At 62.2% G+C, this 12,825-nt stretch overlaps 1 protein-coding gene and 1 long non-coding RNA gene across 2 annotated transcripts; both read right to left on the bottom strand.

Annotated features, from left to right (window-relative positions):
• Positions 1-4,291, bottom strand: LOC115278177. Its single transcript, XR_003902743.1, has 3 exons — positions 4,203-4,291; positions 287-361; positions 1-198 (listed from the first exon to the last, which is right to left on the bottom strand). It is a non-coding gene; the product is annotated as an uncharacterized LOC115278177 (long non-coding RNA).
• A 3,039-nt stretch (positions 4,292-7,330) lies between these two features.
• LOC115278210 lies at positions 7,331-8,822 on the bottom strand. The gene is made up of 2 exons (XM_029922640.1): positions 8,401-8,822; positions 7,331-8,312 (listed from the first exon to the last, which is right to left on the bottom strand). Exons 1-2 carry the CDS (start codon positions 8,483-8,485, stop codon positions 7,699-7,701), a joined length of 699 nt encoding a protein of 232 aa, XP_029778500.1. The 5' UTR covers positions 8,486-8,822; the 3' UTR covers positions 7,331-7,698.
• Positions 8,823-12,825: the final 4,003 nt, after the last annotated feature.

The following is a 12,825-nucleotide window of genomic DNA, read 5'->3' as shown; positions in this document are numbered from 1 at the left end:
TCGCAGGGTTCTTTTCACGTGAAGTGTCACCACCGGGCAAGTCCAGAGACAAACAGCAGGGTGGTGGCTGGAAGGGGCTGGGGGGAGGGGACCGGGAAGGTCTGCTCGCCTGGGGGTTCTCTCACCACCCTCTGGGCCCAGACTGGGGGCTGGTGGGCGCGGCCCTCAGGCAGGTCTGGTGCCAGCATCCTCCAGGGCCTGAGGGGAAAGGGACTGAGCCACCGGCAGGCTCGGGGCCCCACGCTTCCCCCCGCATCCCCCCCACACGGAGGGGTCCAGTACTTACCCTCAGCAGCTCCCCAGGGAGGCCTTAGCCGAGAGCCTGGAGCGGTGACTCAACCTGACGCGGACCGGAGCCGCCCTGCCGATGGAGGTCACACAGTCACGAGCCTGGCAGGACATCTTAAAGGTACGCAGAAGCCCGGCCGGCCTGCGTCACCACAGGGCTTGGACAGGGACAGGCCAGGGCCCGGGGGGCTTCCTCAGAGTGCCCCCCACCACGCCCAGGCCCCAGCCCCAGAATTGTCCCAACCTGGCCAGGCCGCCCGATCCCGGCTTCGCTGTCCCACCTGCCACCCAGCTGTGTCTGCAGGCCCCGGCTGACCCCCCTCCTGCCCCCCCTGCCCCGGCTGATGCCCCCTCCCGCCCCCCCCCCGCCCCTGCCGGCCTCGATGCCTTCACGCCGGCTCTGTGCTGGGGCGCACGGAGGCAGGCGGGGGTCCTGTGAATAGTCTAGTCTCAGCGCGTTGCTGAATTCGCGGATTTTCATTGGATACACCAAGTGAGTCCAGGCTGAGGATGAACACAAATCACGATCCACCCGGTGGCACGTCTGAGGGTGGCTTAGGGTTTTTGGAACGGACAACTTACATAACCACGTGGGAACACACGTTTGTTTGTGGGACTGGCAGCCTCCGACGCCGGAAAGTCAAAGGTCACATGCTGCACGGCCCATTGCATGGCCCTCGTGGAATGGGTAAGCGCAGAGACAGACAGGTTGGTGGCTGCCAGCGCCTGGAGCAGCAGGCCAGTGAGGAGTGACTGCCGATGGGCCCAGGGCTCTATTCTGGGGTGGGGAGAATGTTCTGGAACCAGACACACATGTGGGTGCACAATGGTGGGCGTGCTCACTGCCACAGAGCTGCTCCCAGGCTCAGTGAGTGGATGGTTTTGTACCACGGGAACTACCCCCCAAAACCCCAGCCGTGTCCCGAGCGAGGGTCTGGGTCTGGGGGAGGTGTTCCGAGGGGCAGGCTCTGCTCTGAGCGGTGGTCCTGCCGCCCTCCCCATGTCACAGGTGAGAAGGCCGAGGCCCCACTGGCCCAGGCTCTCCGGCAGTGCTGTGAGCCCGGAGGTGAGCCCAGCGTCTGTGTGCCACGGGGCGGGTGCCTCCCAGCACTGATGTCAGGGGCCCCAGGCTCTTTTTCTTAAGTGTATTTATTTATTCTGAGATAGAGAAAGAGAGAGAGAGAGAGAGAGAGAGAGAGAGCGAGAGCATGAGCAGGGGAGGGTCAGAAAGAGAGGGAGACACAGAATCTGAAACAGGCTCCAGACTCTGAGCTAGCTGTCAGCACAGAGCCTGACATGGGGCTCGAACCCACGAACCGTGAGATCATGACCTGAGCCAAAGCCAGACGCTCAACCGACGGAGCCCCCCAGGCGCCCCAAGTGTCTGATTCTTGATCTCGGCTCAGGTCATGCTCTCGCAGTTCGAGAGTTTGAATCACACACTCCGCAGTCTTCTGTGTCTGGCGTCTTTCATGCAGGGCCAGCGGTCAGGCTGTCTGCCCCGGAGCCGGGTTTCCTGCTGAATAATATTCCCCTCTGTGGGCAGACCCTTTATTTGTTTTCTCTGCCTTCGGCCACGATGAGAAGTCAGTCCGTGTCTCAGGTAAGGGAGCCCCAGCCGCCCCAGGAAAGGGGACCTGACCAGGGTGGGGCCGAGGTGCCAGGGAGCTCGGGAGCTGGTGGCAAAGCGAGCGGGCAGAGAGACCCACCGGGGCAAGGTCCCAGGGACTCACGTCGGGGGAGGAAGCCCGGGTCCAGGAGGCATCTGAAGGGAAGCCCAGTCCTGCCCCGGGCCCTGGCTGTCTGTTTGTCCTTAGGTGGGGGCCCAGCCTCTCAGGGATTGGTGATTTGTGCCCACCAAGGGGCCTCCGCTTGGGCAGCCCCTGCTCCGGGGTTGTTGGCTGTACCGACAGGACTGACAGTACAGCAACTCCAGCACACACACACCCACACACACACACACACACACACACACACACACCCGGCCACACCACGGATGCTTCCCGTGGGGCCACCCTTCCTGCTGCTCGCCCGGCGTCCTTGACCTGCCCCTTTGAGCACATCTGGAAATCCCGTCGGCTCTATATCCAAAACAGATCCAGGATCTGGCCATTTCTCACCCCCTACCTGAGTGTCCCTAACGAGTTACCACAAACCCCGGAGGGGTGAGAAGAATGCCCCCTCGCACAGCTGGGGAGGCCGCAGCCCAGGGTCAAGGCGAGGCTGGCCTCGGCGCCCTCCTGAGCTTCTGGGGGCTGCTGGGACCCTTGGCTGGGCCTGAATCCCTCCCATCTCCGCCTCTGTCTTCACACGGCTGTTCTGTGTTCGTGTCTCGCTCCTTCTTGTAAGAACGCCCGTCACTGGATTTAGAACCACCTTCACTTGAACATGACCTCATCTTAACCAGCACATCCGCAAAACCTTATTTTGAAATAAGGCCACATCCTGAGTTTGCAGGCTGCCATGAAACGGGGGGACGTTATTTAGCCCAGCACAAGAGCCAAGTGGGAGACAGGCATGCGGGTCTTTAAAACCACAACAGTCCCACGTCACCCCAAGTAGGAGCCACTGGACACCTGTCCCTCCCTCCTCTGGCCTTGGTGCTCTTCCTGAACGCTTGGGGCACTTCTCCTGCCCCAGGGCCTTTGCACTAGCTTTCCCTCTGCCAGGAGGGACCTGTCTTCCCCCAGCTCTCCCCTAGGCCCTGGTCTCCCCACTTAGGACCGTGAGGCCCCCTTCTCCCAGGGCGGCTTTCACCATCTGACAGACCTTACGTTTTACTTATTACGGTATTTATTGTGTGTCTCCCTCACTGGAACAGGAACTCCAAGACAGAAGGATTTTCCAGAAGCTGCACTGGTACCTGGCCCTCGGGAAGCTGTCAGAGGATAGCGTGCGCTGTCCCTGTCTCATGTCCCAGGCCTGATGCTGTCACCGTCACCGTCACCCCACACCAGTCAGCGTCCTGCAGGGAACAGAGCCCTCCTCCAGAGGCGTCATTGGACATTAGGAAGGGGCTACGAGCAGGGTGCTGGGGCCTCACAAGGCCTGCAGGGGGGGCTGGGACTGGGGGGCAGGGGGCTGGGGCACCAGACAGGAGCCCTGCTTCTAGAATTCAGTGCTGGGGGGCCAGCCGCGGTGGGGACTAGGGGCCCCTCTGGCCCAGGCCTCTGCGTGGCCAAGCCCAGGAAAAGCCTCCAGGAACCCGAGACTGACCACCATTCCCGGGTGTGGACAGAGATGGCACAGGATACCTGCTTCGGGGGAGAAAATGGGGCTCTGGGCAGAGCCGGGGCTCAGACTGGCGCCTCGGGGCCCTGGTCCAAGCCCAGCATCACTGAGCCTCCCCTGCGGGTGTCCTGGACGGGAGCTGAGCTGGAACAGATGCCCCTGCCCCCACATCCTCCCCCTCAGGCTGGGGACCAACCCTCCCTACCTTCCCATGACCAGGTGTGAGGCCTTGGGTGACTTCCTTTTATCCTTTTAAACTGGTTTCTTCTCGGTAAAATGGGGCCATAATCTGCTGGGATGCTTCCAGCTTCCCAGGTGCTTGGCACCCGTGGGCAGCGCCTCCCGCCTTCCTGGGGTCAGAGCCCGGGAACCAGGTCGGGCTGACGAGCTGTCAGGAGAAGCAAGGCTTTCGCCGCCGGATGGAGCTCTGGAGGGCTCCTACCGAGCTGCCTACTCTGGTACCTGAGCCGGCCAGACACCCACCATGGGCCCCGCGCCCCCAGAGAGCCCCCGGCACCCCTCCAGTGACCTTACAGCAGGAGCAAGAAATACGGCGGTAAGGTTTTGAGTCGCTGCGTTCTGGGGAGCTGTTACTATGTGTGACCCGGCCCATCCTGCCTGTCTGGGAATCAAGGAGCTGACTGTCCGGCACGCTGAGGTCAGCGCCCGGCACACGAGCATACCCGGCAGGTGATTCAGGGAGTCAGGCGGCCGTCCAGCCCCGACGTCCGCACCTGACGTGCGGCTCCGCTCGCTCGGTGGTGAGCTGGCCCCTGCAACCCTCCGCGACGCCCCCAGGCAGTCGGCTCGCCGGCCCCGCCCTCCACCGGGCTCGCCCACCACCGGGCACGCCCACACGCCCCACCGCACGCACTGGCCCGGCCCCGCCCACCGGCCCGGCCCCGCCCCCGGCGTCTCCCCTGGGGCCTGGCCGCCTCTGGGGACTCAGCCCAAACGTCCCTCCTCCCACCAGAGCCAGTCGGTCTCCGCTGTGTGACACCTGCCTCCTTTACCTGCAGGACCTGTCGCAGGATGGTGGGTCCCAGCCTGTCACCAAGTTAAAGCCATGGGGAACGGGGCTATCATAGATTAAAAGATTTATTGGGTCGGGGGATGGGCTAAATGGACCGAGGCGTTGAGGAGGACCCTTGTTGGGATGGGCACTGGGTGTTCTATGTCAGTGATGAGTCTCTAAATTCTATTCCTGGAATCACTACTACACTGTAGGTTAACTAACTTGGATGTAAATTAAGAATTAAAAAAAGAAAAGATTTACAAACACAGACATGTGGTCCTGGACCAGGTCTTTGGTTGAACAAATCCACTGTAAAGACATTTGGAGGAGGGCTCCTGGGTGGCTCAGGTCACAATCTTGAGGTTCATAAGTTCGAGCCCCGTGTCGGGCTCTGTGCTGACAGCTCGGAGTCTGGAGCCTGTTTCACATTCTGCGTCTCCCTCTCTCTCCGTCCCTCCCCTGTTCATGTTGTCTCTCCTTCTCCCTCTCAAAAATAAATAAACATTAAAAAATTTTTTTAATCTATGTGCTGTTTATGTAGCTGCACATTAGACTTTCACTAAAGCCTGTAAATTTTCACGACAAAGGGAAAAGAAGCGCTGCACATGAGAAATTAAAAAGTACTTTTGTACATTCCTATATGTTCGCTTTAAAAACGTTTTCAGGAAAAAAAAAAAAAAAAAACATTTTCAGGGGCACTTGGGTGGCTCAGTTGGTTGAGCGTCCGGCTTCGGCTCAGATCATGATCTCACGGTTCGTGGGTTCGAGCCCTGCGTTGGGCTCTGTGCTGACAGCTCAGAGCCTGGAGCTGCTTCAGATTCTGTGTGTCCCTCTCTCTCTGCCCCTCCCCTGCTCATGATCTGTCTCTCCCTCTCCTTCAAAAATAAATAAAAATGTTTAAAAAATTTTTTTTAAACCTTTTCATTAGGATTCGATACATATAAAATGCTCTCTGTGGCACATAGATAAAGGTGTGATGAGCTCACGAGACCCCTGAAGCCGCCACTGCCGGTCCGGCTCTCAGCCCCTCCGCACCTCGATCCTGGGCTTTAACTCTTAATTCAGGCGTCACTGACCCACAGTTAATGTGCTAATCTTCTTTAAAAACTTTTTTAGTGTTTATTTTTGAGAGAGAGACAGACACAGAATGTGAAGCAGACTCCAGGCTCCGAGCTGGCAGCCCAGAGCCCGACATGGGGCTTGAACTTGGGAATGACGAGATCATGACCTGAGCCGAAGTCGGTCGCTCACCCAGCAGAGCCACCCAGGCGCCCCAGGGCCCTAATCTCAAGGATAAGTTTTACAGATGTGTTCAGCTGGGTGACCCTGCTCCGTGCAGGACGTGGGTGTTCCCGGACCCCAGAAGCTCTCCGGTGCCCCGGTCGCTCCCTGCCGGAGAACCACTGTCCTGGTCTCTGTCTCTGTACGTGAGGGTGGCCTGGCCTTGAGCTTCGTAAAAGCCGGTAGTACGGAGCCCACTGTGTTTGGCTCCCTTCAGAAAGCGTCGTGTCTGTCAGACGCTCCCACGAAGTTATGTGGGTCACTGGCTTCCACAAAGCAATGCTGGTGAACATGTAATATGCACACGTATGTATCTGTCTGTGTGTACGTGTGTATGTAGCTGTATTGTTCAGTTTTGCTTGTTTTTGGACTTTGTAAAATTGGAATCACAGTGTAGAAGAACACACTAGCGCGAGGAAGCGTGAAACCCACGGCTGCGGGGAAATCCATAGACAAACACGTGGCACTGCGTCACCGCGGGGGTGCTGGTGAACCGCTTCTAAGTCTAGCAGGAAAAGTATAAACGGGGCGCCTGGGTGGCTCAGTCGGTTAAGCGGGTGACTTCAGTTCAGGCATGATCTCACGATCCATGAGTTCGAGCTCCACTTTGGGCCCGGAGCCCGCTTTGGATTCTGTGTCTGCCTCTCCCGCCCCTCCCCTGCTTGCGCTCTGTCTCTCTCTCTCAAAAATAAGTAAACATTAAAAAAAAGTATAAGCAAACGTATCTGAAATAACCATAACCAACAAATATGTTAAAATATATGCCACAGAAATAGATACAAATCATGACAAAATACTGTGTGTGGGGGTGGGGACAGGAGCACAGGGGTTTTCGTGTGCAGTCGAAAATAAAAAGTTTTTAGCTTAACGCAGACTTCTGTAACTACGAAGTATCTTGGGTGGGTCTGAAGGTCACCACAGAGGTCGATGCTTCCAGAGCCACACACACAGGGAACCAGCAGGCGAGGACAGCAGTCGGCGTGGAGCGCAGTGAGCAGCCTGGCGGCCTGTGTCGGCGGCCCCTGCCTGTCACGGAGCTACAATTCTATAAACGTAAGCGGTTCAACGTGTCAGTCGAGTCAGAGAGGGGCCGGCTGAACACCCAGTCCGTGTCCTGGCTGTGCGCGGGATCCTGGCCGGGCTGCAGGGTGCACGGTGAAGCCGGACAGAGGTGCCCCCTGCGGGGCTCCTCCCCCCCAGGAGGACCCTCTCTGGAAGTCGTCCGTGATGGACAATCACGCACATTCTTTCTTACCCACCGTGTTCCACTGACCTTGCCTCCACCCACGGAAAACCCAACTTTTCCTCCACCTACTTACCCATTTCAGTATTTTTTCTAAGTTTATGTATTTATTTTGAGAGAGGGAGAGAGAAAGAGAGAGAACACAAGCAGGGGAGGGGCAGAGAGAGGGGGGGAGAGAATCCTAAGCAGGCTCCGCGACCCCAGCAAAAAGCCCTACTTGGGGCTTGAACCTACAACCCTGGGATCATGACCTGAGCCAAAATCAAGAGTCAGATGCTCAAACGACTGAGCCCCCAGGCGCCCCCCAAGAGTGTCTTTTAATTAATTTTCTTCTCAACTTTCTAACATCTGCCCGGTTCCCTCCTTGAGCAAAGTGTTAACACCTCTTCATTTTTATAGCTCTGTGAGTCTTGATTTTCCGTGTTCTGAGCACGTGCAGTGTCCCGCCAGGCTTTCCTCGTGGCACGTGGCGCGGACCAGCCCCGTCGGGGCTGCACGGGGCTGTCCCCGCGCCGGTCCCAGAGCTGCCGTCCGTCGTGAGGACGGGCCTGGGGCTGGTTCCCGGGAGGCGGCTGCAGAAAGCTCGCACTGCTTTCCTCGTTCGGGTTTCTCTGGACGCAGCTGGGGGTGGGCTGCAGAGTTACACGCCCAGCAGGGCCCCCCTGGCCCCCTCCTGCCCCAACACCGGCCTCCGGGAGCCCTTGACACAGGACAGACGCTGATTCCGAAGAGCAGGTCTCTGCCGCCTCCCCTGGCGGCTCCTCAGCCGGGCACCGCTTGCTCCTCTTCTGTGATGTGTCTGCTGTGTCCCCGCCGGCCAGGCCAGGATGGAGGAGCAGCTGCCCGTGGGGGTCGCCTGGAACAGCACCTGGAGAAGAGTGGGTGCTCCGCAAACAGCGGGGTGGTGCACAGACGAGTGGAGGTGCGTCTGCCAGATGCGTGCCGCCAACACCTGCCGAGCCTCAGGACCTTGGCTCGGCACCGGGCGGGCGGGAGAGGGAAGCTGCAGGGACCCCTGGCTGCCGGACGTCTCTGCTTGGGGAGGGCGATGCGAGGAGGGAGGTCCTGTCCTTCTCATGTCCGTCCTCCCCTCTCCTTGTCCTCTCCTCCCGCCCAGAACGGGAACCCGCGGGCCAGCCAGTGGTCCTGCGATGTACCTTTGGAAGAGGAGGCTGGACATCAGAACTCCTATTTGGGGTGTCTCGGAGGTGATGCGCCCTCGTTGTGCCGGGTGTTCCCTTGCTGGGGGCTCGGCTACCGTGGGACCGTGTGCTTGTGTTATTCTGACCATGGCCCCCGGGGAAGGTGGTCCTGGGTTGTCCCTGTGCCCAGTTCCACCTACCAACCGAGGGTAGGGCTGCACGAGACCAAACGAGCATCTGGACCAGAGAGTCTCGAAAGGTGAAAGCACCCTGTTGATCTCCCATCCGGTCCCCCCGCTGACAAGCTTGAACATTAGCACATGGTCCAGATCAACCTGCGGGGCTGTGGTTTCCACGGGGTGGTGGCCCAGCCACGCTCCCGCGTCCACACCCAGACAGCTCTGGATGGACTGGGGACAGGCCCCTCCTGCTCCTTCCTGCCCCTCCCTGGACCCACTGCCTCAGGAGCACAGCAGGGAGCTGCGTCGGGCGGCCAGAGTCGCTCGTGTTAGATGCAGTCATGCTTTTGAGGGACAGGTGCATCCAGGAGGGGGCGGGGGCGGGATTCCTCTGCTCCAGCCTGGAGGTCACCCCGGGGAGCCCACCCCCACCCCAGGCGCAACAGATGGGGCGGGGGTGGGGGGGGCTCACCGAGCGGATGAGGAAGCACCCCTGCGCCTGCAGCCCAGCCCGCGTGGTCCCTGCCATGGGGGGGTGGGGGGGATTACCAAGTGACAAATCCCCCGAGGCTCCCCGAGCACGAGGCCAGCCGTCTACCCCTGGGGGAGGGGAACTGGAATCTCCGCGAGAATGTGTGTGGAATGGCCCCGTCCATGGCCGCTCACTCTCGGTGCCGAAAGGCAGGAGCCTGCCCCCCAGCCCACAACGCTGTCTGTCCACGGACGCGTGGATAAACAAGACGTGGCAGAGGTCTACAGGGAACGAGGAGCAAAGCTCTGGCCGAGGCGCCTGGAACCTTGGGGACCCGTCACGTAGCAGCAGCAGGGACACGGGGACCCAAGGGGACGAGCGGCCCCCCCCCCCCCCCCCCCCCCCCGCTAAGAGGCAGAGCAGATGCAGGGGGACCCAGCTCACCGCAGGACGCCACACTGCTCCAGGCCCTGGAGTTTGAGAGGTGGGAGGGGAAGGCCCGGGGCGAGGGACCGGTGGGGGCGGGGCAGCTGGAGGCCGGGAAGGGCAGAGTCCAGGCTGAGCCTGGCCGCCGGTGCAGGACGGCAGGGATTGCATCAGGCTCCACATTGCTGCGGCCTGGAGCTCCCCGGGCCATCCTGGGTGATGTGACCCCAGCCGTCTGCCAGCAGTGATGAGGGGCAGCCCTGGGGCGACAGATCCCAGGACATCTGTGTGGCAGCTCTCAGCCTCGGCTGCCCACGCAGACCCCTGAGGGGTCCGTTCCTCCTGGGACATGCCCCCTGCCGGGTTCTGGCACGCGGCCAGCACACTTCCTTTTCAGTGGATTCAGTGTCCCCACACCACACCTGGCCCCGGACGCGCAGATGTGCACAGGTCACCCGGCTTTTGTACAGCTGCAGGTGCCCAAGAAGCAAGCCTCACGGCAAATCCCTGCCCTGCCCTTGCGGGTGTCACCGCGGGTGCCTGGCCCCATCCCCGCCCGAGCCCCCACCTGCCCCCCTCCGGCACCCGTGTACCCCCCAGCTGCCCGGGTCCCCGCCCGAGCCCCCCGCTGGGGAAACAGGCATCCTCATCACCGGGAAACCTGTCTGCGGGGTGGCTGCAGGGGGCCCTCATGCGCTCCCCGAGCACTGCCCTCTCCCTGCTTGCCCTGGTGCTGCTCCCAAAGTTGCTGTGTTGCCCGTTGCCCTCCTCCCCAGGTCGGTGGGCCTCTCCGCCTGCACCACCCGCCCACGTCCTCACCGCTGAGCTCTCCCGGCCGCCATCCACGCCCAGAGGTTTAACACCATGACGCCTGGGCCGCCAGGCGTACCTGCTGCCTGCTTTCAATTTAACTCATTAAACTGAAGCCACGGCCCGGTGGGGCGGGAAGAGGAGCCCCTGCACGGGGCTGAGGCGGCCGCTGCACCTGTCACTTGTGTGTTCGCTCAACACACCCTGGGTGAGCCTGGCACTGTTCCCGGCGCGGGGTCCAGTGGTCGAGGTCTAGTAGGAGGGGAGAAAACTGCCCAGCCCCAGGTGGGTACGGAAGTACAGAAACTGCCCGGGGGAGGGGGTGGCCGGGGGCGTGGCTGCACAAGTGAGGTCAGACACAGAGTCTGGCCCTGGGAAGGCCCAAGGCAGGAGCTGGCCCGGTGGTCTGGGGTGAGGCTGGAGCGGCCAGGGGAGGCAAGGGGACACAGCGCGGCCGCCCGGTTTCATCCCAGGCGCCGGCTCACCCGCAGGCCCGGCTTTCCGGCAGCTCGCGGCCCTTCCCGGGCCTCGACGTCCTCCGGAGGCGGACGCGACCACCCTCCTCCCTTCACGACATCTAGTGGGTCCAAATGAGTCTGTATTTGTAAAGTGCAAAACTGGGTCAGAACCATAGCACTGTGACGATTCTTGGGGTGACGAGTCCCCCAGCGCCCCTAAGCCCCACAGCCTGCTCCCGGGAAAGGTCGGTGGGAGGCTGAGGTCGGGGTCTGGCCGAGCTCCTGGGTTTCCACCGCCGCCTGCGTCTGCATGTGAAGCCCCGCCCCCGCCGACGGCGCCTGGAGGCATCTGGGTGCTCGGAGTGGACGAGATCTCAGAGGTGGGGCCCCCGTGGGACCAGTGTCCCCACGCGGAGACCAGGACTCGCTCTCTGCTCTGAGCACACGGCGGGGACACGCCGTCTCACGGGCTCCTGGCCGCTGACCTCCCGCCTCCGGGCCGCTGGTTCCCGTCCGCGGGGCTCACCACGGCCCCCCCCCCCGCTGCCAGGTGGCAGCCAGAGCGGATGCGTCCGGGCCCCGAAGTCACCCGTGTAGGTGTGTTCTGTCAACCTGCCGCCAGGCCCACACGGTGGTCACGCGGCCGCCGGCCAGCATCCGGGCCTGGCGTGTGCAGCGAGCGGGGTCCCCGCCGGGCAGCCAGCGCTCTGACCATTCTGGGGGGCTCTGGGTCTGTCACCTGCTGCTGTGCGCCGGGCGGGCACCGCGCAGGGTGGAAACAGAGACCGGCTGAAAACCCCGAATCCACCCTGAGCATCCGGGTGTCTAGATGATTCGCCGGAAACGCAGCCCCTCCCGCGCGCGCGCGCAGCGTCTCCTGGGACTCCTGGTGCCTCTTTGGTCGCGGGACGCAGACTTGGGGGTTTTACTGAAGTGTTTGGCTTTAACACAGCAGTGAGACCCCAGCCGTGCTGAGAGCCTGGCGGACCTGTCGGGCCACCGTGCCCCTGGGGGCCTGGGGCGGGACCCCCAGAGCTGCCGGGCAGTGAAGGGGGGCCCCCGGGGGCATCCTGGCGGGGGGAGGGGGGGCAGGAGGCAGACTGTTGCTCAGGGAAGGACGTCCAGTCCACCTTGTCCGCGTGGACAGGCGGAGCCCCCTTCGGCTGAGGACCAGATGGCACACACGTGGACCGGGATGCAGCCCCGTGTGGTCCCGTGAAGGGGGCGGTGCGTCCTCTCACCCCCACATCCCTGCATCCGTCGGCCGGGTGGGTTCCTGCCTCTGTGGCTGGGTGTGGGGTAGGGGTGCAGGCGTGGGGCGGGGGCACACAAGTCTCCGCCCCTTCCTGGCGCCAGTGTGTGGGGCTTCGCAGGGAGGGAATCCCGGTGGGTGGCCCTGCGCTCCTGGGCTCCCCCCACCCATGCCCTGCTGCTCCCGCCCGGGCCTGCCTCCTCCGTCTGACTGCACAGTCAGCTCCCGCCTTTGTTTCTGCCTGTCCTACTCGGGCAGCCTCTCTGGGCCCTCGGGAAATCGGTGTCACACAGGGCTGGGGGTTAACACACACACGCACACGCGTGCACACACAATTGGGCCCACAGGCAGTGATCTGATCGCAGGGGCGGGGCGGGAATCTGCATTTCCACCGGGTCCAGGGATGCCGATGCTGTGGGGGGGCCTGTGCTCTAACCAGGGCCCGCAGACCCTCCGAGCACCGGCTTCAAGGCCGGTGAGAGCCCCTGGGGCCAGAGGGATCCCCCACTGCCTGGACAGGGCCTAACCCCCACGGTGACAGGAGCTTCCATTAGGAAAGTAAGGACTGCAGGTCCTAGGCTAGGTGGGGCTAGGCCTCGGGGTTGGGGGTTGGGGAGGCACCGCGGAGGGAAAGGCGGTCTCTCCTGGCTGAGCGTTTGGCTCCCAGTCTGACCTCTCTGGGTGGGAGGGCCGTCCCTGCACTTCCTGTTGGGAGGATCCCTGGTTTTGGCAGCTGGCATCCCGGATGCCTGGCTGAGAATGGGTGCTGGCGCGTCTGCACGTCCGCTCTGAGCAGTGCGTGCACGCAGGGAGGGGCTCCGTCCGTGAGCACTGGGCAAACGTGCCAGAGCCTCGGTTCCAAGACCTGACCCTGCCCGGGCCCGGCCTGCAGGCAGCAGGCTCATTCCCAGGCTGGGCCTCAGCTCCCCAATCTGTGAAATGGGTATCAGGACCGAAGGACAGAAAGGGGGGGCGCTGGGCAGGAAGGTGTTGGTGAACTCCAGGGGTGGGAGTGAGCCCCACATGGG

Source organism: Suricata suricatta, chromosome 14, assembly GCF_006229205.1.
Source record: "Suricata suricatta isolate VVHF042 chromosome 14, meerkat_22Aug2017_6uvM2_HiC, whole genome shotgun sequence".
NCBI lineage: Eukaryota > Metazoa > Chordata > Mammalia > Carnivora > Herpestidae > Suricata > Suricata suricatta.
The sequence above is the reverse complement of the archived record's forward strand: the minus strand, read 5'-3'. Positions and strand labels throughout refer to the sequence as shown.